The sequence below is a fragment of the Talpa occidentalis genome, unplaced genomic scaffold (assembly GCF_014898055.3).
Source record: "Talpa occidentalis isolate TD23 unplaced genomic scaffold, MPIMG_talOcc4v2.1, whole genome shotgun sequence".
Taxonomy (NCBI): Eukaryota; Metazoa; Chordata; class Mammalia; order Eulipotyphla; family Talpidae; genus Talpa; species Talpa occidentalis.
The window spans coordinates 121,802,155-121,828,550 of record NW_026555331.1 but is presented as its reverse complement, the minus strand read 5'-3'; the positions used below and the strand labels follow the sequence as shown (position 1 = coordinate 121,828,550).

The following is a 26,396-nucleotide window of genomic DNA, read 5'->3' as shown; positions in this document are numbered from 1 at the left end:
AGCGGTTGAGCGCTGGGTTGCGAAGCTGCCCACAGCCTCTGCAGCGCCGGTTCAATCCCCGGCTGCTCCCCGGCCACCAGAGGAGGGTCCCACATGGCGCGCAGACCTCTCCTGCCGCCTGCTGCTCCCTTCAGCTGTGTACTTTGGTCCTTCTGCCTGCTCTGCTCCCCGCTCTGGCTCTGGTGAATTCTCTCACCCTCCCGTGCTTCTGACTGTACCCAGTGCTTGTATAAATAAATAAATAAGTAAATAAATCTTTAAAAAAAAAAAAAGAAAGAAAATTTGCTTAAAAAAAAAAAAGAAAGGGAGGAAATTCTAAGTTAGATGGTAACAGATTTTTCAGATGATGAAACTGAGTTGGTTTTCCTTTTTCTTTATGCCTCTGTATTTGTCCAGGTTTTCTGTGAGGAGTTGCAATATTTTTCTGAGAGATGAAAATTTGACTTATTCTTTTTTATTTCCTCATTTTTTCCCCTCTGTATGATCTTCATAAAAATAACATTTACTGAGTTTAATGTGGAAACAAGTAATATGTATTGCAAAGAACAGGGGATATAGGAAACTGTTATGTTGACTCGTTCTTTTTATTTACTTATTTTTAAGATTTATTTATGCATATAAGAACTGGAGTACAGGCCAGAGGTATGGGGAGTGAGAGGATTCACAGAGACAGAGTGGGGAACAGAACAGGCAGATTGACTGAAAGACACTGCTGAGGGGAGCAGCCGGTAAAACAGGAGAGGTCTGCTGCATCATGTGGGTCAGCTAGCTGGCAGGGGATCAAACTTATGCCACAGTGGGTGGCGATAGCTTGATAGTGCTCAGACTTTAACCCCTGCACCACCAGGGCCCCTGTTGTTATCTCCTTTCTTACCCTGATGACCCCATGAGAAGTCAAAAGTTCCAAACATTGTTCGGTTATTCATCGATATGTAAATAACACAAATATCCTTTGAAAATATATATTGGGCCTCCCGGGTGGTGCAAGGGGTTGAAACGCAACCTGTGAGGCTGTCTGCACCCTCTGCAGCATGAGTTCAATCCCCGGCTGGCCAGGGAGCAACCCACATGGCGAAGCAGACCTCTCCTGGCTCGCCTGCTGCTCCCCTCAGCAGTGTATTTCAGTCAATCTGCCTGTTCTGTTCCCCACTGTCTCTGGTGAATCCTCTTACCACCACCCCCACACCTCTGGTCTGTGCCCCAGCTCTTGTATGCATAGGTAGATAAATCTTAAAAAAAAAAAAAATTAAAAATATACATCTGGCTTGGATTATATCATCCCAATGAGAAAAGGTACAGTTATGCTGGAGGAACAACTGGAGGGAAGTGGGAAGGATGCACAACCTACCTACTTCAGGGTCTGTCTTTACTGTCCTCACAGCCTGGTGTAGCCATATTTCAAGCTCCCATTTTTCTGTAGTGAGGTATCCTAGACCATTTTACCCCAGCAGTATTTCCTGGTCATCTCTCTGCTCCTTCATTTTATTTATTTATTTTTTTTTTTAGAATAACTGCACAGAGACTTGCCCATTTGAACAAATGTTTGATGAACTTCAAGCTTGGGAATTTCAGCTATCAGAAAAACCCTCTGAAATTGGGAGAGCTTCAAGGGAATCACTTCACTGTTGTTCTCAGGTAAAAACAAAACAAATAGGAATGCAGGCAGGAGTGGATCTTGCTAAGTCACTTGGAGTCTGTTAATAGTTGTTAATGCAGGTGAACAAACAGGTGTGGCACTAATGATGGCAGAGTGGGACCTGATCGGGCAGGGAGAACAAGAACTTCAGTAGTATTTGACCTGACACCTCCACTCTTCTAAAAACTCAACATTTCCTTTAGAGAAAAACTGTCTCCTTCAAATACTACTCTAAAATACAAAAATCCTACAATTGCTACTATGCAAGACCTAATACAGGCTCAGAAAGTAGAATAGAGGTAACCTACGAAAGTGGGGAGATGGAGAGTTACAACATTTTAATAGATGTAGAGTTTGAGTTTGGGAAGAAAAAGTTCTGGAAATGTAGTGGTGAAGATCGCACATTTGGGTATATACCTACCACCACTTTACCACATTCTTAATGGCTAAAAGGGTAATTTTAATGTTATTGTCTATTTTGCCACGATCTTGAAAAGATGAGTCCTCAGGAGGGAAAGAAAATCACAGGACTCAAGGGAAAGACATGGAAAACAAGTTGTATGGTTTATAACATGAATCCCTGAGGTATCTGACTGTAAAGATTATTCTATGGATAATTTGCTTCCTTACAGAAATATAACAGGAACTGATGACCAAGTGCAACAAGCCATGAACTCTCTCAAGGATATTGGATTTATCAACTACTATGGAATGCAAAGGTTTGGAACTACAGCTGTCCCTACATATCAAGTTGGAAGGTTTGTATTGTCTTCATTTTGTCTAGAAATTATCATACTTGATAAAAGGAGGGATTTTTGCTGATACTGTTTGTAATTATTCTAGATTTCCTTATTTATGACCGAGATGAACCACTATGTCTCATCTACTAGATGATAGAGTGATCCACAACCTCCTTTTGTTTTAAGATAATACAGGCAAGCATCCCTGGTGGCTAAAGGGGTTAAGTCTCAGCATCATGAAGCTATCCACAGCCACTGCAGCATGAGTTCAGTCCCCAGCCAAGGAGCTAACCCACATGGCACAGCAGACCTCTACTATCTCCCCCGCTGCTCCCCTCAGCAGTGTATTTCAGTCAATCTACCTGTTCTGTTCCCCACTCTGTCTCTGGTGAATCATCTCACCCCATACCTCTGGCCTGCACCCCAGTTCTTATATGCATAAATAAATAAAAATAAATCTTTAATAATGATAACAATAATTTTTTTTAAATCAGTTCAACAGGCTGTATCCTGAAAAGTAAATTTTTTTCCCACCTTATAGTTCATCTTGGGATTCAATTTTTTTTTTTTAATAGTTATATCTTAGCTCAGTCTTTAAACAGTTGTATAATTTAGACCCAGAGGGCCTCCCCGTTGGCACAACAGGTTGAGCGCAGCACTGTGAAGCTGCACGTAGCCTCTATAGCATGGGTTCAATTCCCGGCGGCCAGGGAGATTCCCACATAGCATGGCAGACCTCTTCTGTCGCACCCACTGCTCTCCTCACAGTGTATTTCTGTCGTCTGCCTGTTCTGCTCCCTGCTCTGTCTCTGGTGAATCCTCTCACCCTCCCGTACCTCTGGCCTGTACCCCATCTATTGTATAAATAAAAATAAATAAACAAATCTTAAAAAAAAAATTTAGACCCAGAGGGCCTCCCCTGGTGGCACAGGCGGTCAAGCGCCACACTGTGAAGCTGTCCGCAGCCTCTGCAGCATCCGTTTGATCCCAGCCGGCAAGGGTCCTACATGGCGCGGCAGACCTCTTATCTCGCCCACTGCTCCCCTCAGCAGTGTATTTCGTCTGCCTGCCTGTTCTGTTCCCCACTCTGTCTCTGGTGAATCCTCTCACCCTCCCATGCATCTGGCCTGTACCCCAGTTCTTGTATAAAAATAAATAAATCTTTGAAAAAAAAAAATTTAGACCCAGAGCAGCCAGATAAAATGATGAATTTTATGATCTCTGTTAACAAGTGGTTCCCAATTAATTAAACTTTGATTGGCCATTCCCCTATCCCCCTTTAATAAAGTGATGTGGGGCCTCCCTTGTGGCACAAGGGGATAAGACACAACCTTTGAAGCTATCCACAGCCACTGCATCATGAGTTCGATCCCGGCCAGGGAGAAACCTACTTGGCGCAACAGACCTCTCCTCATTCACCCGCTGCTCCCCTCAGCAGTGTATTTCAGTCAACCTGCCTATTCTATTTATTTATTTGTTTATTTGTTTCGTTTATACATGCACCGGGTACAGTCAGAAGCATGGGAGGGTGAGAGAATTCACCAGAGCCAGAGCGGGGAGCAGAGCAGGCAGAAGGACCGAAATACACTGCTGAGGGGAGCAGCGGGCGGCAGGAGAGGTCTGCGCGCCATGTGGGACCCTCCGGTGGCCAGGGAGCAGCCGGGGATCGAACCAGCGCCAAAGAGGCCGCAGGCAGCTTCGCAACCCAGCGGTCAACCGCTGTGCCACCGGGGAGGCCCAACCTGCCTATTCTATACCCCACTCTGTCTCTGGTGAATCCTCTCAACCCCCACACTTCTGGCCTGTACCTCAGTTCTTGTATGCATAAATAAATAAATCTTTAAAAAAAAAATGATGTGGTACGTAGTTAGGTAAAAAATTTTTAAGAACTCTGTGTTCTGCTTTTAGATAATAGGATATCCCTCTCATGTAAACAAGAATGGGAATCCTGGCTTTGAATGCTTGGGTTCCTAGACCTACCTGTGCTATCCAACTGTCCAGAGGAGATTGTTGCATAAAGTGATTATTCACCTGGGAGTTAGAATTGTGGAAGTTATAAATTGGAAGTGATCCGAGAGATTATTTAGTTCCTGTTCTTCGGTTTCAAACCCTTTGTTTTAGGGAAGATGAAATTGGGCCTTAGGGAGGTTTCCCAGCTCTCTAGCTGGCCAGCTGTAATCCTGGTAATAGATTGGCTTGTAGTCCTTTGTTTCTGCAACCAACTACATGAAGTTACATCTGCTTGGGTGTTTAAAGGCTTTACAAAATGATAAAAGTTGTCATGTGTTATTTCCCCTGACTCTTTGGGGCAGCATTATAATGATTAAAGGTTCAGGCAGTGCAGTTAGACTTCAGTTCTAAACCTCAGGTTACTTGTCTGTAAGATGGAGGAGATATACTCACCACACAGGGGGTTAAAATGAAGTGAAATGTTTATGCAAACCTATTCTACACCTAGAATATACTAAGGGCTCAAAAAATGGAAAAATAACATTTTAAATTACGGCATACAAACCAAAGGGAAAAATTGTTGCCTAGGAAAAAAGTATTTTCAGTCTTGCCAATGGTCAGAGGACTTCACTGAAGATAGTAAAAGTAAAATTATATTATGGGACAGAATATTTAAGGGCAGGCCATATTAATCTTTGAAGTTATAATCAGTTTGGCAGAATAATAGCTGGGGACCCTTTGAATTTTACATTTCAAAGATAATACAAATAGCTAATGAAAATGAGGGCCCTCCCTGGTGGCATAAGGGGTTAAGCACCGCACTGTGATGCAATCCGCAGCCTCTGCAGCACCAGTTCAATCCCCGGTGGGCCAGGCAGTTACCCACACGGCACAGCAGACCTCTCCTGCTTGCCCGCTGCTCCCCTCAACAGTGCACTTCGGTTAGTCTGCTTGTTCTGTTCCCCACTCTGTCTCTGGTGAATCTTCTCACCCCCCACCTGTGGTCTGTACCCCACTTCTTGTTTGCATAAATGAATGAATGAATGAATGAATGAATGAATGAAAGAAAATACAGATAACCCAATGTGAAAATAGGTAGAGGATCTGAATAAACATATCTCCTAAGAACATGAACAAATGACCCTTGTTCTGAAAAGGGCCAGATAGTAAATATTTTAGGTTTGGAGTACCTAAATTTGCAGCCACTCAGCTGTACAAAAGCAGAGTGTACAAGCAGCCATAGACAATGTGTAAATGAGTGAACATAGCTGTTTTCCAATAAAGCTATTTTTTTTTTTAAAGATTTATTTTATTTATTTATTATACATGCACTGGGTACAGTCAGAAGCGTGGGAGGGTGAGAGAATTCACCAGAGCCAGAGCGGGGAGCAGAGCAGGCAGAAGGACCGAAGTACACTGCTGAGGGGAGCAGCGGGCGGCAGGAGAGGTCTGCGCGCCATGCGGGACCCTCCTCCGGTGGCTGGGGAGCAGCCGGGGATCGAACTGCTGCAGAGGCTGCGGGCAGCTTCGCAACCCAGCGCTCAACCGCTGCGCCACCGGGGAGGCCCCCAATAAAGCTATTTACAGAATCAAGTGGCCACCCAGATAGCAAAGGTTTTTTGAGCATAGAAGTGCTTTTCTGTGATAACTGGCAGACCAATGCCTAGTTCTGAGTTAGTACAATAATCTTTTTGGAAGAGTTGCTGCATACTTTTCAGCTAAATAAGTGTCACCAGGAGTACATTTGAAGACTTGACTTATTCCAAGACTATAGGATGGCCAAAAACAGGGAATCTATTAATGTAACTCATTGCAGTAATAAATTTAAAATACATATGATAGGGCCTCCCCAGTGGCGCAGCGGTTGAGTGCTGGGTTGCGAAGCTGCCCACAGCTTTTGCAGTGCCGGTTCGATCCCCGGCTGCTCCCGGCCACCGGAGGAGGGTCCCACATGGCGCGCAGACCTCTCCTGTCGTCCGCTGCACCCCTTAGCAGTGTACCTTGGTCCTTTCTGCCTGTTCTGCTCCCCGCTCTGGCTCTGGTGAATTCTCTCACCCTCCAGCACTTCTGACTATATCCAGTGCTTGTGTAAATAAATAAATAAATCTTTTTAAAAAATAATAAAATTCATATGATAACATGCATAGATACTAAACAGTATTCTATATAGTTTAATACAAGAATATCCCGTTTGATTAAATGTGAAAAACAAAAATGCTTAATTACTAGAAAAGCAGAGAAACTAATTGAAGAGATTTCTTTACTCTTATGATAGGTCAGGCCTTTCTAAGCATGAATCCGAGACCAGAAATCTTTTTTCCTCCCACAATTTGAAAGCAGTTACTGTTTATTAACTGCCCAGATTACAAAAACATCCATGGTAGACACCTTAGTTCATCTTTCTAATAAGCCTGTTCATCTAAGACCAGAAATCAGAATGGGAAAATTTTCCAGGTATGATACACAAAATATAATGTCTGTGTGACAAAAGATTTATAAAAGTTGAGGGGAAAATTGCATATACTTACAGATATATTTAAAAGATAAAATGCATTCTGTAGTATTAACAGTGTTTAGGTTTTTTTTAAAGATTTATTTATTTATGCATACAAGAACTGGGATACAGGTCAGGTCAGAGGTGTGGGGGAATGAGAGGATTCACCTAATACAGAGTGGAGAACAGAACAGGCAAATAGACTGAAGTACATTGCCGAGGGAGCAGCAGGCAAATCAGGAGAGGTAAGAAGCATGTATAACTTTTAGAATGAAGCTTAACTACTACTTCACACCATGCACAAAAACCAACTCAAAATGGATTAAAGAACTAGACATAAGACCTGAAACCATAAAACACATAGAAGGAAATATAGGCGAAACACTACATGACATGCACCTCAAAGACATGTTTACAGACACATCACCCAAAGCAGTGATAGTGAAGGCAAGGATCAACAGCTGGGACTACATCAAATTAAAGAGCTTCTGCACAGCAAAAGAAGTCAATAACCAAAACAAAGAGAAACCCCACCGACTGGGAGAAAATTTTTGCATACAACACTAATGATAAAGGACTGATCAGAAAAAACTACAAAGAGCTGATGAGACTCAGCAAAAACAAAGAAAATAATCCAGTCAAAAAATGGGCAGAAGAGGGCCTCCCCGGTGGCGCAGCGGTTGAGCGCTGGGTTGCGAAGCTGCCCGCAGCCTCTGCAGCGCCGGTTAGATTCCCGGCTGCTCCCCGGCCACCGGAGGAGGATCCCACATGGTGCGCAGACCTCTACTGCCGCCCGCTGCTCCCCTCAGCAGTGTACTTCGGTCCTTCTGCCTGCTCTGCTCCCCATTCTGGCTCTGGTGAATTCTCTCACCCTCCCGCGCTTCTGACTGTACCCAATGCATGTATAAACGAAACAAACGAACAAATAAATAAATAAATAAAAACATGCCTCTATAAAAAAAAAAAAGTTTAAAAAAAAAAAAATGGGCAGAAGAGCTAAAAAGAAACTTCTCCAGAGAGGAAATGCATGTGGCCAACAGGCATTTGAAAAAATGTTCAACATCACTTGTAATCAGGGAAATGCAAATCAAAACTACCATGAGATACCATCTTACACCAGTGAGAATGGCACATATTAAAAAAACTAGCAACAACAAATGTTGGCGAGGTTGTAGAGAAAAAGGAACTCTCCTGCACTGTTGGTGGGAGTGCAAACTGGTCCAACCTCTATGGAGAGCTATGTGGAGATTTCTTGACTTACTAAACAGAGCTTCCATATGATCCAGCAATCCACTCCTAGGTATTTACCCCAAGGACACAGAAACATTAATTCCAAGGGCACCTGCACCCCTATGTTTATAGCAGCACTATTTACAATAGCTAAGCTATGGAAACAACCCAAATGCCCAAAAATAGGTGACTGGATCAAGAAGATGTGGTACATATACACCATGGAATATTACTCAGCAATCAAAAAAGATAAACACTTGCAGTTTGCAGCAACATGGATGGAGCTAAAAGGGATCATGCTCAGCAAAATAAGTCAAAAAGAAAAAGAAAAATACTGGATGGTCTCACTCATAGCAGGAATTTAGAAAACTTAAATAAGAGACCAGGAAAAAGACTAATCAATACAAAGTAAAAATCAAAATCAACAAGCAACTATAAACCAGAGAACATACTATGATGGGGGGAGGGGAGGACTAGAGTCAAAATAAGGGGGGATGCAACTCTATGGGGAATATAACCATAATGAAAATGCATACATTGTGCACAGATGAAAAATACTGTAAAAATTATATAAAATAAAATATTTTTTAAAAAAGCATATATAACTTTTATAATTAGAAAGAAGCTGTTTCCATTTTAGCAAGAAGACTAGAGAAGGCCAAGTTGTATTTATTCTGTGTACTAAGCAAGAACTAGGCAAGAAATATTTAACAGAGGAAGAACTATTTAGAGACATTTCAAATAAATTTTGGTACATAAAGACTTACCTTTGATTTTTATAGGTAGGTAATAATATATGTAACAGCTTAAAGCATGCTAGGTAGTATTTATACTGCTGTAGCATCTTATGATACTGCTGTAGCATGTTATGATAAGCATTATGTTCTTAATTTTCTTATCTTTGTACAGGTTCTTTTGGCTTTTAGACTTTATCATCACATTAATTTTTTATGCTTGCTTTAATAAAGTACAGTAAAACATGTAAAGTTAATATAATTTATTGATGCCACAGATTTGAACATATAAAATTCACCTTAAATTTTAGGTATCATATGGTGCACAATTAAGTAAAATAAATGCTGTTTAATTTTAGAGCAATACTACAAAATTCCTGGGCTGAAGTCATGGACTTAATATTGAAACCCCGTTCTGGAGGTGAGAATAAAATTCATGTGAAGAAAAAAATAAAATGTATGACTATGTATTCATGGAATTGCTTTGAATAAAAACTGCAAATTGGGGTAATTATTTCAGAATTTTTAGAAATTTCATAGTAAAAGAAAATATTTTATTTCCTTTTGTTTTTTATAAGTTTATCTATATATATTTGAAATGTATCATATCCTGTTTTCAGGTCTTAGTCCATCTAATTTAAGAAGTCGCAAATAGGTGCTTCCTTTCTGTGTAGATCTGCTGAATTTCTGAACATAATAGAATCCCAGCAAATTTCACTTATGGTTAATTTGTTAAAGCACAATATAATGGAAAGACATGGCAAAAACACAGTGAAGATATTTAAAGAGCTTATTTTAAATTTTCAGAAAATATTTACAAAATCATACTTTATGAAAAAGGGTTTATGTACTCCTTTACAAATTAGCCAAACAATTAAGGCTACTCTGGGTAATTACTTATTAGTAAATTAGAAGAGATAACATTATCTGATTTTAAGGAAAATGGCCCATTAAATTTTAAATTTGATAATGCAATAGAAGTAGAAAGAAGAAAAGACTACCAAAGTTCTGTCTTATTGAATCAGCTGTGGTCACAAGCAGTAATTGGCTTTGAGTCCTGGGGCTATCACATGTTGCATAAACTTTCTATGTGTGTCATCTTTTCTCTTTCTAATGGTTATTTTCAGGTGAGCTGAAGCTCTCCATAGTACATATATTGCAAATAGTCTTTTCTAAATTTGTGTTTTCTATGAAGTATTTAAGTTATGTATATCTTTCTATTGGATAAATTGTTTCATCACAGTTTTTTTCCCCCTAGCCGAAAAGGGGTACTTGGTTAAATGCAGGGAAGAATGGGCGAAGACCAAGGACCCAGCTGCTGCCCTCAGAAAGCTACCTGTCAAAAGGTGTGTGGAAGGGCAGCTGCTTCGAGGACTTTCAAAATATGGAATGAAGAATATAGTCTCTGCATTTGGCATAGTGAGTGCGACTTGTGAAGTCAGGCAATGACTAGAGGTGGTTTAATGCTTTTTCATTTTTATTTTTAGATATTTTACTAAATTTTGAATGAGCAGAAGGTAAATAAGGATCCTTTGGTGATCTCTGAGAGGTGTATTTACCTGAGTGATCCTTGTTCAGACCCCGAATGGTGATGGGGGACGGCGGTGGGTGTGGGCGTATAGATCGTAGTTATTAACATTGGTGGTATGAAAAAAAGCAGTAGTGTGGAAAATGTTATCCTCAGGGAAATTTAAATAAAATTAAGTGTCTTGGTATTTGACAAATTCAAAATCCACCATTTCTTGATCATTCTTCAGGATCGATCAGTAATCTGTTTCAGGGAGAGGCTTGCCCAGTAAGGGGTCTAAATGGTTGGGTTTCAGTCTATTGTCTTTGTGGTGGTTTGGGAGTATCCAGATCATTCTTGGCAAGTGTGATCTTCTAATATTTGGATATCCATAATCTGGAAGAGGCTAACATTTAATTCTTAAGTTATAGTTATTCTGCCCAGCTGTGCAAAAACAAGATTTCTTGCATGAAATTAGTTGTCAGTTCAATCAGTTAGGATAGAATTATGGGGGAGAAAACACCCGTAGCTCTGTAATTGATGTGTAAATTCCTTGAGAAAAAAAAGGCCATGCTTTTGACATAGGGTATAAATTCCATAGCATTGGCTCTATTTGCTTGAATGTATGCACCATGAATACAAAACTGGAACTGCTGCAGCTGCTGCTGATTGTGAATCCCCTTTAGTCTGGGCACTTTCATCTCTAAAGTTGGTTGCTATGAATCAGCCACTAAACAAGTAAGATGTCTTGGAAAGTACAGTACTTGTTATATTCAGATTTTTTTTTCTTTGCCTGTTTTTTTTCCTTCCCTCCAGATACCAAGAAATAATCGCTTAATGTATATTCATAGCTATCAAAGCTACGTGTGGAATAACATGGTGAGCAAGAGAATAGAAGAGTATGGGCTAAAACCTGTTCCAGGGGATCTTGTACTTAAAGGAGGTAAAAACACGAATAGCATTGTTACTCCCTGAATTAGGCTCAGCTCATTTACACTGGAGGCTTTAAAACCCAGCCTGGCTACTACTTAACAAAGAGTGATGTTCTAGTAAGTTTGAAATCCACGGGCATTGTAAGCTCAGACTGACTAGTTTGGAGTTCTGTCTTTAATCTCTGGTTTGAGTACATGTGTGACTCTCTGAACCTCCACTTTCTCAATGAGGGTAGGATTTGGATGAAATGATGCCTAAAATCTCTCTCTAAACTTTCATCTGATTTTAGCAAAGACTTCCCTGCCTTTCAAGATGCACTTTAACCTCACAGCTTTTGTCCCCCAATTTTAAAGAGTTCAAGTCAGTACCAGACAGTCAGTCCCTCTACACAGCCCCATCATGTACCGTAAGGCAAATGCATTCTCTGTGCCTAAAATATTTGTAAACATACAAACAACCCCATCTGCTGTTGAATCCTTGCTGTGTGCCAGGCCTTGTAGTTTTACTGTGAAGAGTTCTCTCCATTCTTCTGATGAGGTTCAGTCACTTATCCAAATCCCACAGCTGGTTAAAGGAAAAAGGTTAAGATTCAGAAACAAGTCTGTCTCTTTCCGAAGTCCATGTTTTTCTGGTTTGCCCTGCTGCCCTCTGTGCTAAAACAGCCTCCTCTGTAGGGGAACCCAATCAGTCCACAAAGGTTTTTGACTTGTCCAGAAATTCTAATATTTTTTCTTCTACAACATTTTTCCCTATCCAGTATTGATTACATCTAGTGTTTCATTTCCCCTCAGTTACCACATTTCATCCTCTAAATACAGACTGGTTTTTCAATTGTTTATTCTTTTAGCAAAATGCATTCATTCATGATAACTTTCCAAATAGCATTTTGTATTTAAAAAGGAAAAAGGAACTGATTTTACTTATTTTTTTTTTTTCCGGACCTCATGGAATTTAACACTTTTTTTTTCACATTTTATTTAAATTTTATTTTTTATATTCCCCATACAATTACAGCCCCCTTATTTTGACCCAAGCCCTCCTTTCCCCGCCCCCCGCCCCCCATAGAGTGTTTCTGGTTCATAGTTGTTTGTTGATTTTGATATTTTCTTTCTTATAGTTATTCTTTTTCCTGGTCCCTTATTTAAGTTTTCTAGGTTCCTGCTATGAGTGAGACCACCCAGTATTTTTCTTTTTCTTTCTGGCTTATTTTGCTGAGCATGATCCCTTCCAGCTCCATCCATGTTGCTGCAAATTGCATGTGTTTATCTTTTTTGAATGCTGAGTAATATTCCATGGTGTATATGTACCACATCTTCTTAATCCAGTCATCTATTTTTGGGCTTTTGGGTTGTTTCCAAAGCTTAGCTATTGTAAATAGTGCTGCTATAAACATAGGGGTGCAGGTGCTCTTTGGAATTGATGTTTCTGTGTCCTTTGGGTAAATACCTAGGAGTGGAATTGCTGGATCATATGGAAGCTCTATGTTTAGTAGGTCAAGAAATCTCCACACAGCTCTCCATAGTGGTTGGACCAGTTTGCACTCCCACCAACAGTGCAGGAGAGTTCCAAAAAGGAGCTGATTTTAAAAAGCAAGCCTTCCTGGACTGATGGGCTATTTTTCAGAAATGGAAGATTTTATCTTTTCTTTCTGTTGTCTCTTTTGTACACTAGTTGTATGAAAGTTCTTTTCCCCTGGGGGAAAAAAGGCAAGCATTCCCTCAGAATGAGGGCACAGCTAATACATAAACGATCTTTTAACTAGCTCTATTTTTTTCTAAATCCTTGAATTTTTTATTTCTTAGGTAGAATAGAAAAGACAGAAAGGTAACCAACTTAACTTTTTTAAGCTTCCTCAGCTACAGGACTTGTCCCAACTTGCACTTCTGACTTCTTAGGCATGTGTATGTTTAGAAGTGGAGCTCTTGAAAATGTTGCCTATTAAGTTTTAATTTATTGTTCACTTGTGAATTTGTAGCCACAGCCACCTATATTGAGGAAGAAGATGTTAATAATTACTCCATCCATGATGTGGTAATGCCCTTGCCTGGTTTCGATGTTATCTATCCAAAACATAAAAGTAAGTTACCCAAATGAGGAAAGGTTTAAAAAATCTAATATAATTAAGCCACTGACAGCTAGGGGGTGGCATCAGTACCTTAAGTATAATTTTTGAACTTGGATTTCCATCAGACTTGAAAAAATATTTAGATTTCAAATACATAAACCATGTTTACTTGTGAAAGTTTCCAAAATGGGATGTATTTAGATGGATAACTTGAATTAAGAAATTGGATGGTGGGCCTCCCCGGTGGCGCAGCGGTTGAGCGCTGGGTTGCGAAGCTGCCCGCAGCCTCTGCGGCACTGGTTCGATCCCCGGCTGCTCCCTGGCCACCGGAGGAGGGTCCCACATGGCGCGCAGACCTCTCCTGCCGCCCACTGCTCCCCTCAGCAGTGTACTTCGGTCCTTCTGCCTGCTCTGCTCCCCACTCTGGCTCTGGTGAATTCTCTCACCCTCCTGCGCTTCTGACTGTACCCAGTGCATGTATAAACAAACAAACAAATAAATAAATAAAACATGCCTCTATTAAAAAAAAAATTACTTAAAAAAAAAAAAGAAATTGGATGGTGGAGACGATATTATTCGTAATAGCAGTATTGGTATTGGTTACTAGAATTGTTATTGCCATTATTTTTTCTAACTTCTGAAATTCATTAATTCATAGTAAGGATAGAAAGGGATTAGAAAGAAGGCATCCCTGGTGGCGTAGGCAGTTGAGTGCAGCGCTGTGAAGCTGTCTGCGGCCTCTGCAGTGCTGGTTCGATCCCCGCCAGCCTTGGAGCAACCCACGTGGTGAGCAGACCTCTCCTGTCGCCTGCTGCTCCCCTCAGCAGTGTATTGCGTCAGTCTGCCTGTTCTGTTACCCCCTCTGTCTCTGGTGAATCCTCTCATCCTCCCACGCTTCTAGCCTGTACCCCGGCTCTTGTATAAATAAAATAAATCTTTTTTTAAAAAAAAAGAGGGGGAGATTAGAAAGAGACATTGAGAAAGTGAATCAATAATGGTACTTTAAAAAAAATATGTACTTTAACCTTATGTTTTGTAAGCTTTTTTTTTTTTTAAAAAAACTCATATCTGCTCATGGTATTCAAAAAGTCATTAAATTCAGAAGTTTATAAAGTGAAAACTTAGAATTCCCTACCCAGAAGCTATCAAGAATTCTTTCTTTTACTTTAATAGAAGCCGCTGGCGGCTGGAGGTGGGCAGCAGAATTGGAACTTTTTGTTGTTCAGGGATTCACACATTGATTAACAAGAAAGCTCTACCCTGGGACCAACTTCATGGAATAACTCTGGAAGTTTATTCCTGACTAGGACTGGTCTGTGGGTCTAGGAATGGCCCCCTGTTAAATTGTCTTTTCTCTCAAGAGCCCAGAATGACTTGACTTAACTATGTTATATTCATAGGGCTTTTGTAAATTATAGAATGATTAGGATTAACAATCTTCTTGATAATACAAATACTTATAAAAGTGAAGTAAGATCTACCACTTGGGGCCTCCCTGGTTGCACAAGGGGTTACATCTCAGCACTATGAAACTATCCACAGCCACTGCAGCACTAGTTTGATCCCCAGCCAGGGAGCTGACTCACATGGCACAGCAGACCCCTCCTGTCTCAGCAACTGCTCTCCTCGGCAGTTTATTTCAGTCAGTCTTCCTGTTCTGCTCTGTCTCTGGTGAATCCTCTCAACCCCTGTACCTCTGGCCTATTATACCCCAGTTCTTGTATACATAAATAAATCTTTTTTTAAAAAAAAGAATTCGGCACTTATATTTTGATTAATTTAATCAAGTTACTGTGCCCCTGATACATCTGGGAAGTGGACATCACTGAGGAAAAAGGAATAGAGAAAAGGGGGAAATGAATAAGAGAGGTGGCTAGTGGAGTGGAGTGTGAGTTGCCTGTTATGTGTAGACAGCACAGCGGTGAGAACCCCAGATAGCCATGCTAGGAACTAGTCAGAGGGAAGGCACTAGGATGCTCAAAGCCACATTTCCGTAGCCTTCCAAGGAAATAAACAGAAACATTCTATTTCCTAATTCTTGTCCTCAGGATCAGGAACTTGAGTAAAGACCAATTCAAACAAATATTCAGCTGAGCCTTTGACAGCCATTCATAAGCTTGTGATTGATCACTACAGGTTCACAGGTATTACAGCTCAGAGGTGTTGCTATGGGACATTTATACAGTTGGTGCCCGGCTGGGCACCATTCTCTGTTTAGGGATCCCCATGGCTTTCATTAGTGTGTCATGTGGAAATGTTTCCTTGAGCCTGGTCTACCGAACTTTTTTTTATTTTATATTTGCATAGAAGAATTGGGGTATAGGTCAGAAATATTGGTGGTTAAGAGGATTCATCAGAGAAAGAGTAGGGAGCAGAACAGGCGGCTTTACTGAAATACATTGCTGAGGGGAGCAGCGGGCGAGACAGGAGAGGTCTGCTATGCCATGTATGTTAGCTCCCTGGCTGGGGATCGAACTTAAGCAGTGGTGGTGATAGTGCTGAGACTTAATCCCTGGGCCACCAGGGAGGCCCACATCCAACATTTTTAATGAGTACCTTGAGTAAAGAAAGCTGCATATCCTATTTGCAAATTGTATAACACAAAATAGTTAATTATATGAAAAGTAAGTATTTAGGGGGCTTCCTTGGTGGTGCAGGGGTTAAAGTCTCAGCGCTATCAAGCTGTGCCAGCCACTGTACATGAGTTCACTCCCTGGCCAGGGAGCTAACCCACATGGTGCAGCAGACCTCTCCTGTCCCACACACTGCTCCCCTCAGCAGTTCCTGTTCTGCTCCCCACTCTGTCTCTGGTGAATCCTCCCTCTCATGCACACTCACGCATACACACACACCTTGCACCTCTGGCCTACACCCCAGTTCTATGCATCAATTTAAAAAAATCTTTTTTTTTTTAAAAAGATTTATTTATTTATTTTATACAAGCATTGGGTACAGTCAGAAGCGTGGGAGGGTGAGAGAATTCACCAGAGTCAGCGGAGAATAGAGCAGGCAGACTGACGAAGTACACTGCTGAGGGGAACAGCCGGCGGCAGGAGAGGTCTGCGCACCATGTGGTACCCTCCTCCGGTGGCTGGGGAGCAGCCGGGGATCAAACCGGCGCTACAGAGGCTGCGGGCAGCTTTGCAACCCAGCGCTCAACCACTGCACCACCAGGGAGGCCCAATTTAAAAAAATCTTAATGAAAAAGTAAATACTCAGAAAACTCAGGGGGCGTTTGAAAGGGTTAAATGTAAGTTCTCACATGTCTATTCAGAGAGCAAGCATATAGATAGGAAAGATCCATTTTCACAGTAGTCTGCAAAAAAGTATCTGGGGTAGGGCCTCCCCTGCCTGGTGTTGCAGCGGTTGAGCGCCAGGCTGTGAAGCTGCCCGCAGCCTCTGCAGCACCGGTTCGATCCCCGGCCACTGGCGAGGGTCCCACATGGCTCGACAGACCTCTCCTGTCTCACCCGCTGCTCTCCTCAGCAGTGTATTTCATCAGTTGGCCTGTTCTGTTCCCCACTCTGTCTCTGGGAATTCTCTCACCCTCCCACGCTTCTGACTATACCCAGTGCTTGTATAAATAAATAAATAAATCTTTTAAAAAATTAGAAAAAAAAGTATCTGAGGTATCATAAGCCAGTTACTGTGAGACAGATACAAAGTGTGCTTTAGAATACAGAAATGGCACAGGAGGTACAGTTGATGTAGGGAGGATTGTTTGGCATAGAAAATACATGACTTTAAGGTCCAGTACTAATAACTATATGTGGAAGAGTGCATTTAATCTGCTCTCTTCCAAATGGTCACCAGAAGTTATAAGAAGACAGATTCAGCTTAGAATAGGAAAAAGTTTGCAATAACTGCATGCCTCACGAAGAAGTGGCTCTCCGTAGATGGCAATGTTCAAGTCAAAGCTCGATGACTGTTTCTCGGATGTTATAAAAAAGATTCTACATCAGGTGCGAGGGTGAGCCAGATGGTTTTCCCAGGTTTCTTATTTTTATGCATTTATTTATAACTACTACTTCCAGAAAGAGTTTGAGGCCTCCATGTATGGTTTTTTCCTACTCAGAACACATGAATTGTAGGTTAACAACTTCTGGTGAAGTGGCCTTTTGTAAGTAGCTTGGGAACCTTACACCCCAGGTGGCGCTCAACCGCTGCACCACCGGGGAGGCCCTAAATAAATCTTTTTTAAATAAATAAATTAGAGTGACTAATTTTGTTCAGATAATCTAAATGGATTTACATGTTACTCTTTTTGCAGTTTAATTAAAGGTAGATTGCTAACAAACTGCATTCCAACTAACTTTTTGCATTTTATGTTAGTTAGTGAAGCCTACAGGGAAATGCTCACAGCAGATAATCTTGATATTGACAACATGAGACACAAAATTCGAGATTATTCCTTATCAGGAGCCTACCGGAAGATCATTATTCGTCCTCAGAATGTCAGCTGGTAAGTAATAGTCTGGAATAAAACAGAAACAAATTACAATGTAAGATTTTAAGTTTTTGCCTCACACATATAATTTTCATGTTTAGAACCTGGCATGGAAGTATTTCATCTACTGTTACTACTTGTTATTTCTCAAATCATCAAAAATAAATAAATGCTAAATAGTGAAAGTGGCTTAGTTTATGTTTTATTAACAGTACCGAATTACGGAAGACTGTGCAGAAAATGAACTTTTTCCCTATTATTAAGAAACTGACATTTGCCTACAGAGCTATCCCAAATTTCCTTGCTCAGAATTAGCTGTGAGTTCCAAATCCCAATCTGGTCATTTTCGTGTGTTGCTACAGAGAAAAAAATAATTACATTACTCATTTTAAAATAATGTAATACTTACAGAATTATCTTAAGCTTTATTTGATAATAAAAAAAATTAAATCCTGAACTACTTACCTGTTAGCAAGAAATTAATTCTCTTGGCCTTTGCCATCTCTTCTCTCCATCTCTCTCTACCCTGGATTGTGGGGAGAGCTTGGCAGATTTAGATTTTTATGTCATCTTCTGTCCATCTCCCCTCCCCACCCCCCACCCAGAGCAATTCCTTGTGAGTGACTATTTATGTAGGCTGCCATTGTCTGGCATCTTACTATACAGTGATATAAAGATAATACTTATATATGAAATCTAACCCTATTTTGTACTATATTGTCTTACCTGTAATTATTTATAATAGACTTAACATGTTTTCCTTGCCAAACAAATGGGGGTAAGCAGGTTACTTCCTTCTGTGAAAGTTTACATTTGTTTTTCTTTAAATGTTTTGAAGGGAAGTTGTTGCATATGATGATCCTAAAATTCCACTCTTCAACACAGATGTGGACAATCTAGAAGGGAAACCGCCACCAGTTTTTGCTTCTGGTGAGTTTACTCAGTCATCAGCTCCTTGTCAACTTTGAAATATTTTCTTATACAAATGCACGCAAAAAAACAACTCTCAGGCCTCCCTGGTGGCACAAGGGGTTAAGATGCAACTTATGAAGCTATTCGCAGCCGCTGCAGCATGAGTTCAATCCCCTCCCAGAGAGCTACCCTCATGGCGCAGCAGACCTCTCCTGATTCGTCTGCTGCTCCCCTCAGCAGTGTATTTTGGTCAGTCTGCCTGTTCTGTTCCCCACTCTGTCTCTGGTGAATCCTCTCACCCCCCACACCTCTGGCCAATTCTTGTATGCATAAATAAATAAATCTTGGGGGGGGGGAGATGAAGAAGATTGTGAAATTCGGTTATTAGCATATTTGCTCCCCACTCTCCATAGAGATTATCAAATCGAGTGAAAATCCAGAAAGAGAATCAAAAGCATTACATTTGAATTCTTGTCTGTCGCAGTTCCTTTGTCTGTTTTCCCCTGCCTTCCAATTTTTTTTTTTTTTGACGTGCATTTCTCTGTTGTGCTTTTCTATCGTCTGACCTTTTTTTTTTTTTTTTTAAAGATTTATTTTTTTATTTTATTTTATTCTGAGTACAGTCAGAAGCGCAGGAGGGTGAGAGAATTCACCAGAGCCAGAGTGGAGAGTAGAACAGGCAGAGCGACGAAGTACACTGCTGAGGGGAGCAGCGGGTGGCAGGAGAGGTCTGCGCGCCATGTGGGACCCTCCTCTGGTGGCCGGGGAGCAGCCGGGGATCGAACCGGTGCTGCAGAGGCTGCGGGCAGCTTCGCAGCCCAGCGCTCAACCGCTGTGCCACCAGGGAGGCCCTGACCTTTTTATGAAAGTTCCCAGGTAGAATTACCGTAGAGACTCAGCTGGGTCAAACCCTCACAGATCTCTTACTTCCACATCTCATTTTCTGAGGCCCCCAAGGGAATGGAAATCTTCAGAAAGAGCACAGTTCTTTTATTTGTGTAGAGACAATATGACTCGCCTCAGTCTTGTCTGCAGCTGCCTTAGTTTTCTGACTGTTCTTTCTTGCCAGCAGAAGGCAAATACAGAGCTCTGAAGATGGATTTTTCTCTTCCTCCTTCTACCTATGCTACCATGGCCATTCGAGAAGTGCTAAAAATGGATACCAGCATCAAGAACCAGACCCAGCTGAATACCACCTGGCTGCGCTAAGTCCTGTGTCCACAGATGAGAAAATGCAAAGTGTTTGCTGGCTTTGTGCTCATTAGACCAACATGTGGATTTTGGATCTTTGTAGCAAAAGATTATTTGTATTTTTTCAAGTTTTTATTAGCTTAAATAATTTGCAATGTTTATACACATATACAAATCCTGAGAATCCTAATTCTAGCTCAGAAAATGTAAATTGATCAGAATATATTTCAGGTGCTTAAATCATAGCAAAATTTCAGCTTTACAGGCTTTATAATTATAAAAAAAAAAAAGAGAGAGGGCCTCCCTGGTGGCATAGTGGGTTGAGCACAGCGCTGTGAGGCTGTTCAATTCCCAACTGGCCAGGGCGATTCCCACATGGCGTGGCAGACCTTCCTGTCTCGCCCACTGCTCCCCTCAGCAGTGTATTTCAGTCCTTCTGCCTGTTCTGCTCCCTGCTCCATCTCTGGTGAAGTCTCTCACCCTCCCACACCTCTGGCCTGTACCCCAGTGCTTGTATAAATAAATAGAAAAATCTTAAAAAAAAATAGATTTTTGGTTTAAAGTATCAGTTTTAGGTTTTGCTATATTCTTGAAAGATAACAGGAATTTTTAATGCAATACACCACAGTGCAATTTAAGAAAAAATACTCCAAAATAAATGTGGGTAAATAATTAAAGCACCCCCACCATGAATATATAAAAACTGTATTCTTGCTTATTTAAATGATGATAAAACATCTAGAGGCTTATAAACACAAATGTGATTATCATTATCTAGCTCATGTACCAGGTTCAGGTAAGTGTTTCTAGATATTTAGTTGTAATAGCTTTTGCATTTATATTATCTTTGCCTTGCAAGAAATCCACCTTGATAGGGCCTTTTTTTCTTGATGTAAACGTGTGCAGCTATTTTTATTAGCTAAGGTCTAATTTTTACTCTACGTGCCTTTTATGTTCAGAAATCTTTCCACTGGACTGATATTTCCCCAAAAGTAAGTAATAGTACAGAAGGAAACTTACAAGGGCTTCTCCCCTCTGCAGCATTAGCCTTTGCCACTGATTGCTTAGGTAGTTTCCATTTCTGGCATTGCATAAAACTTTTCTCTGGTGTGAATGGACATATATGCCTTTCCAAGAGTATGTGACTTAATTGTACCAGTTTTTATTTTCTATAATTTCTAGAACCAAATATAATAAATATTTTCTAAAACTCCTATCCGCTGATTATGTTAATAAATCAAACAAATTCTAAAACTGAGTGTTAATGAGAATCTTGGCCCTGACTGAATGCAAAAAACTAAGTGATGAAAGGATTCTCAGAAAAAGATGTGTCATGATTGGGTATGAGATACCATGAGGATAATACAAGAGTAAAGTGATACGACCAACCAACCAGGTTATACTGAATTTAAGGTTATTCTTCTAATTGTACCATTTACTTGCCTTCCAGTGTGCTCGCTGGAGTGGAAAGGAAAAGAATGGAGAAAAAGCTACTTTACTAGGAATATCACACCATGGGAGTGCGAGTGACATTTGTCCTCAATCTGGCAATGGAAGCAAGATTGAGAACTATTTTTCATCCTTGTCTTTTAGTGATGTCTATCACCCTGTGGAAGTTAGAAAAGATTAGAAATATTGTAGTAAATTCACCTTTTAGCTGACAGATTTCTAAAGAATCCTTTGTCCCACAAAGGCTAAATTTATTAAATGAATGATAATCTGCTGGTACTTTTCAGCATTAGCAGGTTGTTCTCTTTCATCAAATTGATGGTGGAGAGAGTATTTTCTAAAGTAATCTACTTGTGCTTATTGCAAGTACATCCAATGGTTTTGCATTTATAAATCTACATTTTTTAAAAAAAAAAGGGGGGAGGCTAAATTTATGTTATCTTCATCTGGGAATGAAGTTAGCTTGTTAATATATGATGAGTTCATTTTCCTGCATTAGCTATCTACCAGATTGTACATATCTCCTCTTAAACACCAGTGGGAGAGTACTGATTAAAGGGGGTTTCTTAGAGTGGTTTTGAGACTCTAGGCACTTGCTCAACTTGTAATACATTATTGCCTTAGCTTAGAAATCAGGACATTTGATTGTTAACAAAAGGGGAAGTTCCTCTTAGGCAAATTTGCACAGCCTGAAAGCAACTGCAACCTTATCCTCAGCTTATCTTGTTTCCTAAACTTTTGCCTAAAAGAAATAAAGGCCTGTTGTTTTTATTGTAATGTAAAACCAGCACTATTTACTATGAAAATGTAGCAAAATAATCAAACTTATTCTGTTTTTATTCATGCTGTCATGTTGTAGATAATAACTAGACTGCATTATCCTGATAAAAATATGTCCTGGTTGATTCCTGAACCAACCAAAAAATTGGTAGCAGCAGAACAACAGTACTTAAAACTTCACCAGTTGTCCCAGGCAGTACAAATTAGCATAAAATGGTATTTGCACTGTAATCTATTTGATGGCCAATTTTGCACAAAAAAATAAGAGGGTGGGAGTCTGTGCATAATACAAAATTGTGTGTGATATGTAAATTCTAGTTTGTACTAATGTGTGTATATGTGGTATTTTGAAAAGTAAAAACAGGCCAGGAGTGTATACTTCGTAATACATGAAGAAGTGGAAGCACAGTGGAAGAACTACAAAGCTGATAGCCAGGTAATGACCTTCATAAATTGAAGAGTTTGCATAGCAAGAATACTTTAAGGTTTTTCTTTGTTCAGTGAAATCTGCTTTTCCACATTATGGGACAACATTCCTATAAGATAAAACATCTCAGTTTTGTATCATGGACTTCTTGGAAAATCTGAGGAAAAAGTGTGAACACTGTTTCTAGGAGAAGGAGGGGGTCGGAGGGTGGCTCCAGTACATTCAGATGACCCCTGATCTGAATAAGTACTTTCCAGACTTTAATGTTCCTAGGAATCACCTGGTGCTCTTCCTTCACTGAGAATGTATTTCAGAAAGTCCAGATGCAGTTGGAAATCTTGAGGGTCTAACACTTGCAGAAAACACCTGTGCTTCTGGCCAGCTCTGATGCCCTGTACTGAAGCCGCTAGTCACATGGGGTTAATTTAAAGTGTTCATGGTATCTACAGTTCCGTATTGCGTATTTATAAGTTGCTAAGAAAATAAACCTGTAAGTTCTCATCAGGAGAAAAAAAATTGTTTAATGTTTTAGTTGATGTAACATTGGTTTACAACACTGTGTATGATACAGAGACGCAGAATCACATCTGGTATATGTTACCAAACCACACCACACCTACCACCAAGGAAGCCATAGTAAAAAAAAAATGTAACTGTATTAACAAATATTGTCTAAACTTACTATGATCATTTCTTGATATGTACAAATAACATTATTATGTTATACACCTGAAACTAGAATGTTATATGTCAGATTTAGCTCAGAAAAAAATCTGGGGTAAATTCTATTCTAGCCACGCAGCAACTGCTCCATAACCATATATGTGACTAGTGGTTCCTGTATTGGACTGTATTGGACAAATCAGTCAACCAAGAGAGAGGAGTCTACTTTGATCAGATGTGGCACCCAGTGATGCTAATGATTAAAGACAAACAATATATGTTGGGTATGTGTGAGTGGGGTTACATTGCAATTATATCCAGGGCTGGTGTTGATTTAAGAGTTCCCTCTTAAACTTGCATCCATGCTTCTCAATTTCTGGCTTTCTCCAGCATCACCTATAATTCTTTTTCTCTCTTTTCTGCCATTGTTTTTAGCTAGATATATTGTCCCAAGGTTTCGTCACACTCTTAAAGCTCTGTGACCATCTTGCTGCATATGGGAAGTTTATCCACCAGATTAACTGCTGTAATTAAATCTTTCCTCCTCTTCTGGCATGTACTATCACTTCTTATGAAAGCAGCAGCTGCAAAAAGCAAGAATGGTTAAGAGGCGCCATATGATGTTGTCTTATAGGAATACAGTATTGTCTTTGTGTTACAACTTTTCCACCAGTGCTCAAGACTCTAGAAGGGAGTGAAAGAGATGGTAACAAGGTACAGTGGGAGAGTCTAGTGAATATTTACTGTTCCCTCAAAAACTATATTTTTCTCTAGAGCAGGTCAATCCAATAGGAATATAATGTGAATTACATAAGTGATTTGAAATTTTTTAGAACCATGTTACATCAATAAAAACAAACAGGTAACATGAATTTTAAAAAACTTTTTTAAATCAATATACCTAAAATAATGTTTCAATTTATAATTATTAAAGTCTAAATATTTTACTTTTTTTTTTACACTAAGTCTTTAAAATCCAGTGTGTTTTTTATACTTGTAACACCTCTTAATTTGAACTAACCACATTTCTAGTGATCAGTAGCCACTTATGGTTAATGGCTACCGTATTAGACAGTGAAGTTGTAGAAAGACCACTTATTTATTGTATGTCACTGGTATAATGGTAAGTTTGTCCTAAATATTAAGATTTAATTTGTAAAGTTGGGAATATATAGGTTGGGCATAAGACTAGTTAAATATGGTTTTGAAATTCTTGCTAGATTATTAAATTAAGTAGTACATTGATCGGGAGTAAACATTTTTGCTATGCGAGCTCATAATATGATAATAGATTGTGAGGTATTTCAGGATGCTTGACGCTTTCCTTAAGCAATTTGGATGACATCCTGCAATTTTCTCTCTAAATAATGCAAAGCTAATCCTCGTCAGCCTCTATTTAGATTTAAATTTCAAATTCATGTACTATAAATTGAGGTTTCAGAGATGAGAATGAGGACACAGAGAAGTAAAAGGAAGTTGTGTGAATGGTTAGCACATAAAGCCGGAGCCATGTTGTGTGGGGTAGCAAAGCACTTGAGGCAAAACTCAAACAGCTTTATTGAGATAGAGTTCACATACCATATTCTCATTTAAAGTGAACCATTCAGGGCCTCCCCGGTGGCGCAGTGGTTGAGTGCTGGGTTGTGAAGCTGCCCGCAGCCTCTGCAGTGCTGGTTCGATCCCCAGCTACCGGGCGGGGGGTCCCACATGGCGCGCAGACCTCTCCTGCCGCCTGCTGCTCCCCTCAGCAGTGTATCATCAGTGTGCCTGTTCTGTTCCCCTCTCTGGCTCTGGTGAATCCTCTCATCCTCCCACGCTTCTGACTGTACCCAGTGCTTGTATAAATAAATAAATCTTTAAAAAAATAAATTTTAAAAAATAATAAATAAATAAAGTGAACCATTCAGAGCCTCCCTGGTTGCTCAGAGGGTTAAATCTCAGCACTATGAAGCTATTGGCAGCCACTGCAGCATGAATTTGATCCCGATCCCCAGCCAGGGCAGTGACCCACATGGCATAGCAGACCTCACCTGTCTCACCCACTGCTCCTTTCAGCACTGTATTTCTGTAGACCTGCCTGTTCTGCTCCCCACTCTGTCTCTGGTGAATCTCACCTTCCCACACCTCTGGCCTACACCCCAGCTCTTGTATGCATAAGTAAATAAATCTTTAAAAAATAAATAAAGTGAATTATTCAAAGGTTTTTTTAAAATATATTCAGAGTTGTGCAACCACCAACACTATCAACTTTACATCTTTTGTCACCCCAAAAAGAAACCTTGTACCCATCAGCAGTCACTTGCCTTCCTCGGCCTCACCCAGACTACTTTTCTGGCAACTACTTTCAATCTCTAGATTTGTCTATTGTGCTGATATAAATGAAATTATACACTATGTGGTCTTTGTGGCTAACTTCTTTCACTTGACGTAATATTTTCTTTTTTTTTTTTTTTTTAATTTTTTATTTTATTTATTTATTTATACAAGCACTGGGTATAGTCAGAAGCGCGGGTGGGTGAGAGAATGAGCCAGAGCCAGAGCGGGGAGCAGAGCAGGCAGAAGGACCGAAGCACACTGCTGAGGGGAGCAGCGGACGGCAGGAGAGGTCTGCGCGCCATGTGGGACCCTCCCTCAGGTGGCCGGGGAGCAGCCGGGGATCAAACCGGCGCTGCAGAGGCTGCAGGCAGCTTCACAGCCCAGCGCTCAACCGCTGCGCCACCAGGGGAGGCCCTGACATAATATTTTCAAGTAGATTCCTTGTCATAGCATTTCTCAGTGCTTCACTCCATTTTATCACCATATAATATTACATGTGGAATATACTGTATTTTGTTTATCCATTCATCAGTTGATGGACATTAGGTCATTTCCACCTTTGGGCTATTGTGAATAATGCTGCTATAAACATTTTTGTACAAGTTTTTGTGTGAACATAGGTTTTTATTTTTCTTCGGTAACTACGAGTTAAGTTTATAGCCAGGAATTTCTGGGTTAATCAGTAACTCTGTATTTAATCTATGAGGAACTGCCAAACTGTTTTCCAAAGCAGCTGCATAATTTTGCATTCCTGCCAGAAGCGTATGAGGGTTCCAATATATCTACTTCCTTACCAATATTTGTTTTCGGTGTCTTTGATTTTAACCATCCTTGCAGATAATGAAGTTGTATTTCATTGTGATTTTGATTTGCATGTCCCTAATCGTTACTTATGGTGAACATTTTTTATATGCTTATTGAC

At 40.3% G+C, this 26,396-nt stretch overlaps 1 protein-coding gene across 3 annotated transcripts in view; it reads left to right on the top strand.

The window, feature by feature from the left end:
- PUS7 (pseudouridine synthase 7) overlaps positions 1–23,971 on the top strand; it is a 53,160-nt gene extending 29,189 nt beyond the window's left edge. For 2 of the 3 annotated variants that reach the window (XM_037511346.2, XM_054692535.1), the window contains exons 8-16: positions 1,507–1,635; positions 2,269–2,394; positions 9,144–9,205; positions 10,043–10,203; positions 11,108–11,234; positions 13,200–13,301; positions 17,622–17,751; positions 18,575–18,666; positions 19,718–23,971. In XM_037511346.2, the coding sequence (XP_037367243.1) occupies positions 1,507–1,635; positions 2,269–2,394; positions 9,144–9,205; positions 10,043–10,203; positions 11,108–11,234; positions 13,200–13,301; positions 17,622–17,751; positions 18,575–18,666; positions 19,718–19,857 (1,069 nt within the window). In that variant the 3' untranslated portion in view covers positions 19,858–23,971. The remainder of the gene's footprint in view (positions 1–1,506; positions 1,636–2,268; positions 2,395–9,143; positions 9,206–10,042; positions 10,204–11,107; positions 11,235–13,199; positions 13,302–17,621; positions 17,752–18,574; positions 18,667–19,717) is intronic. The other variant, XM_037511354.2, reaches the window with a different exon arrangement.
- Positions 23,972–26,396: the final 2,425 nt, after the last annotated feature.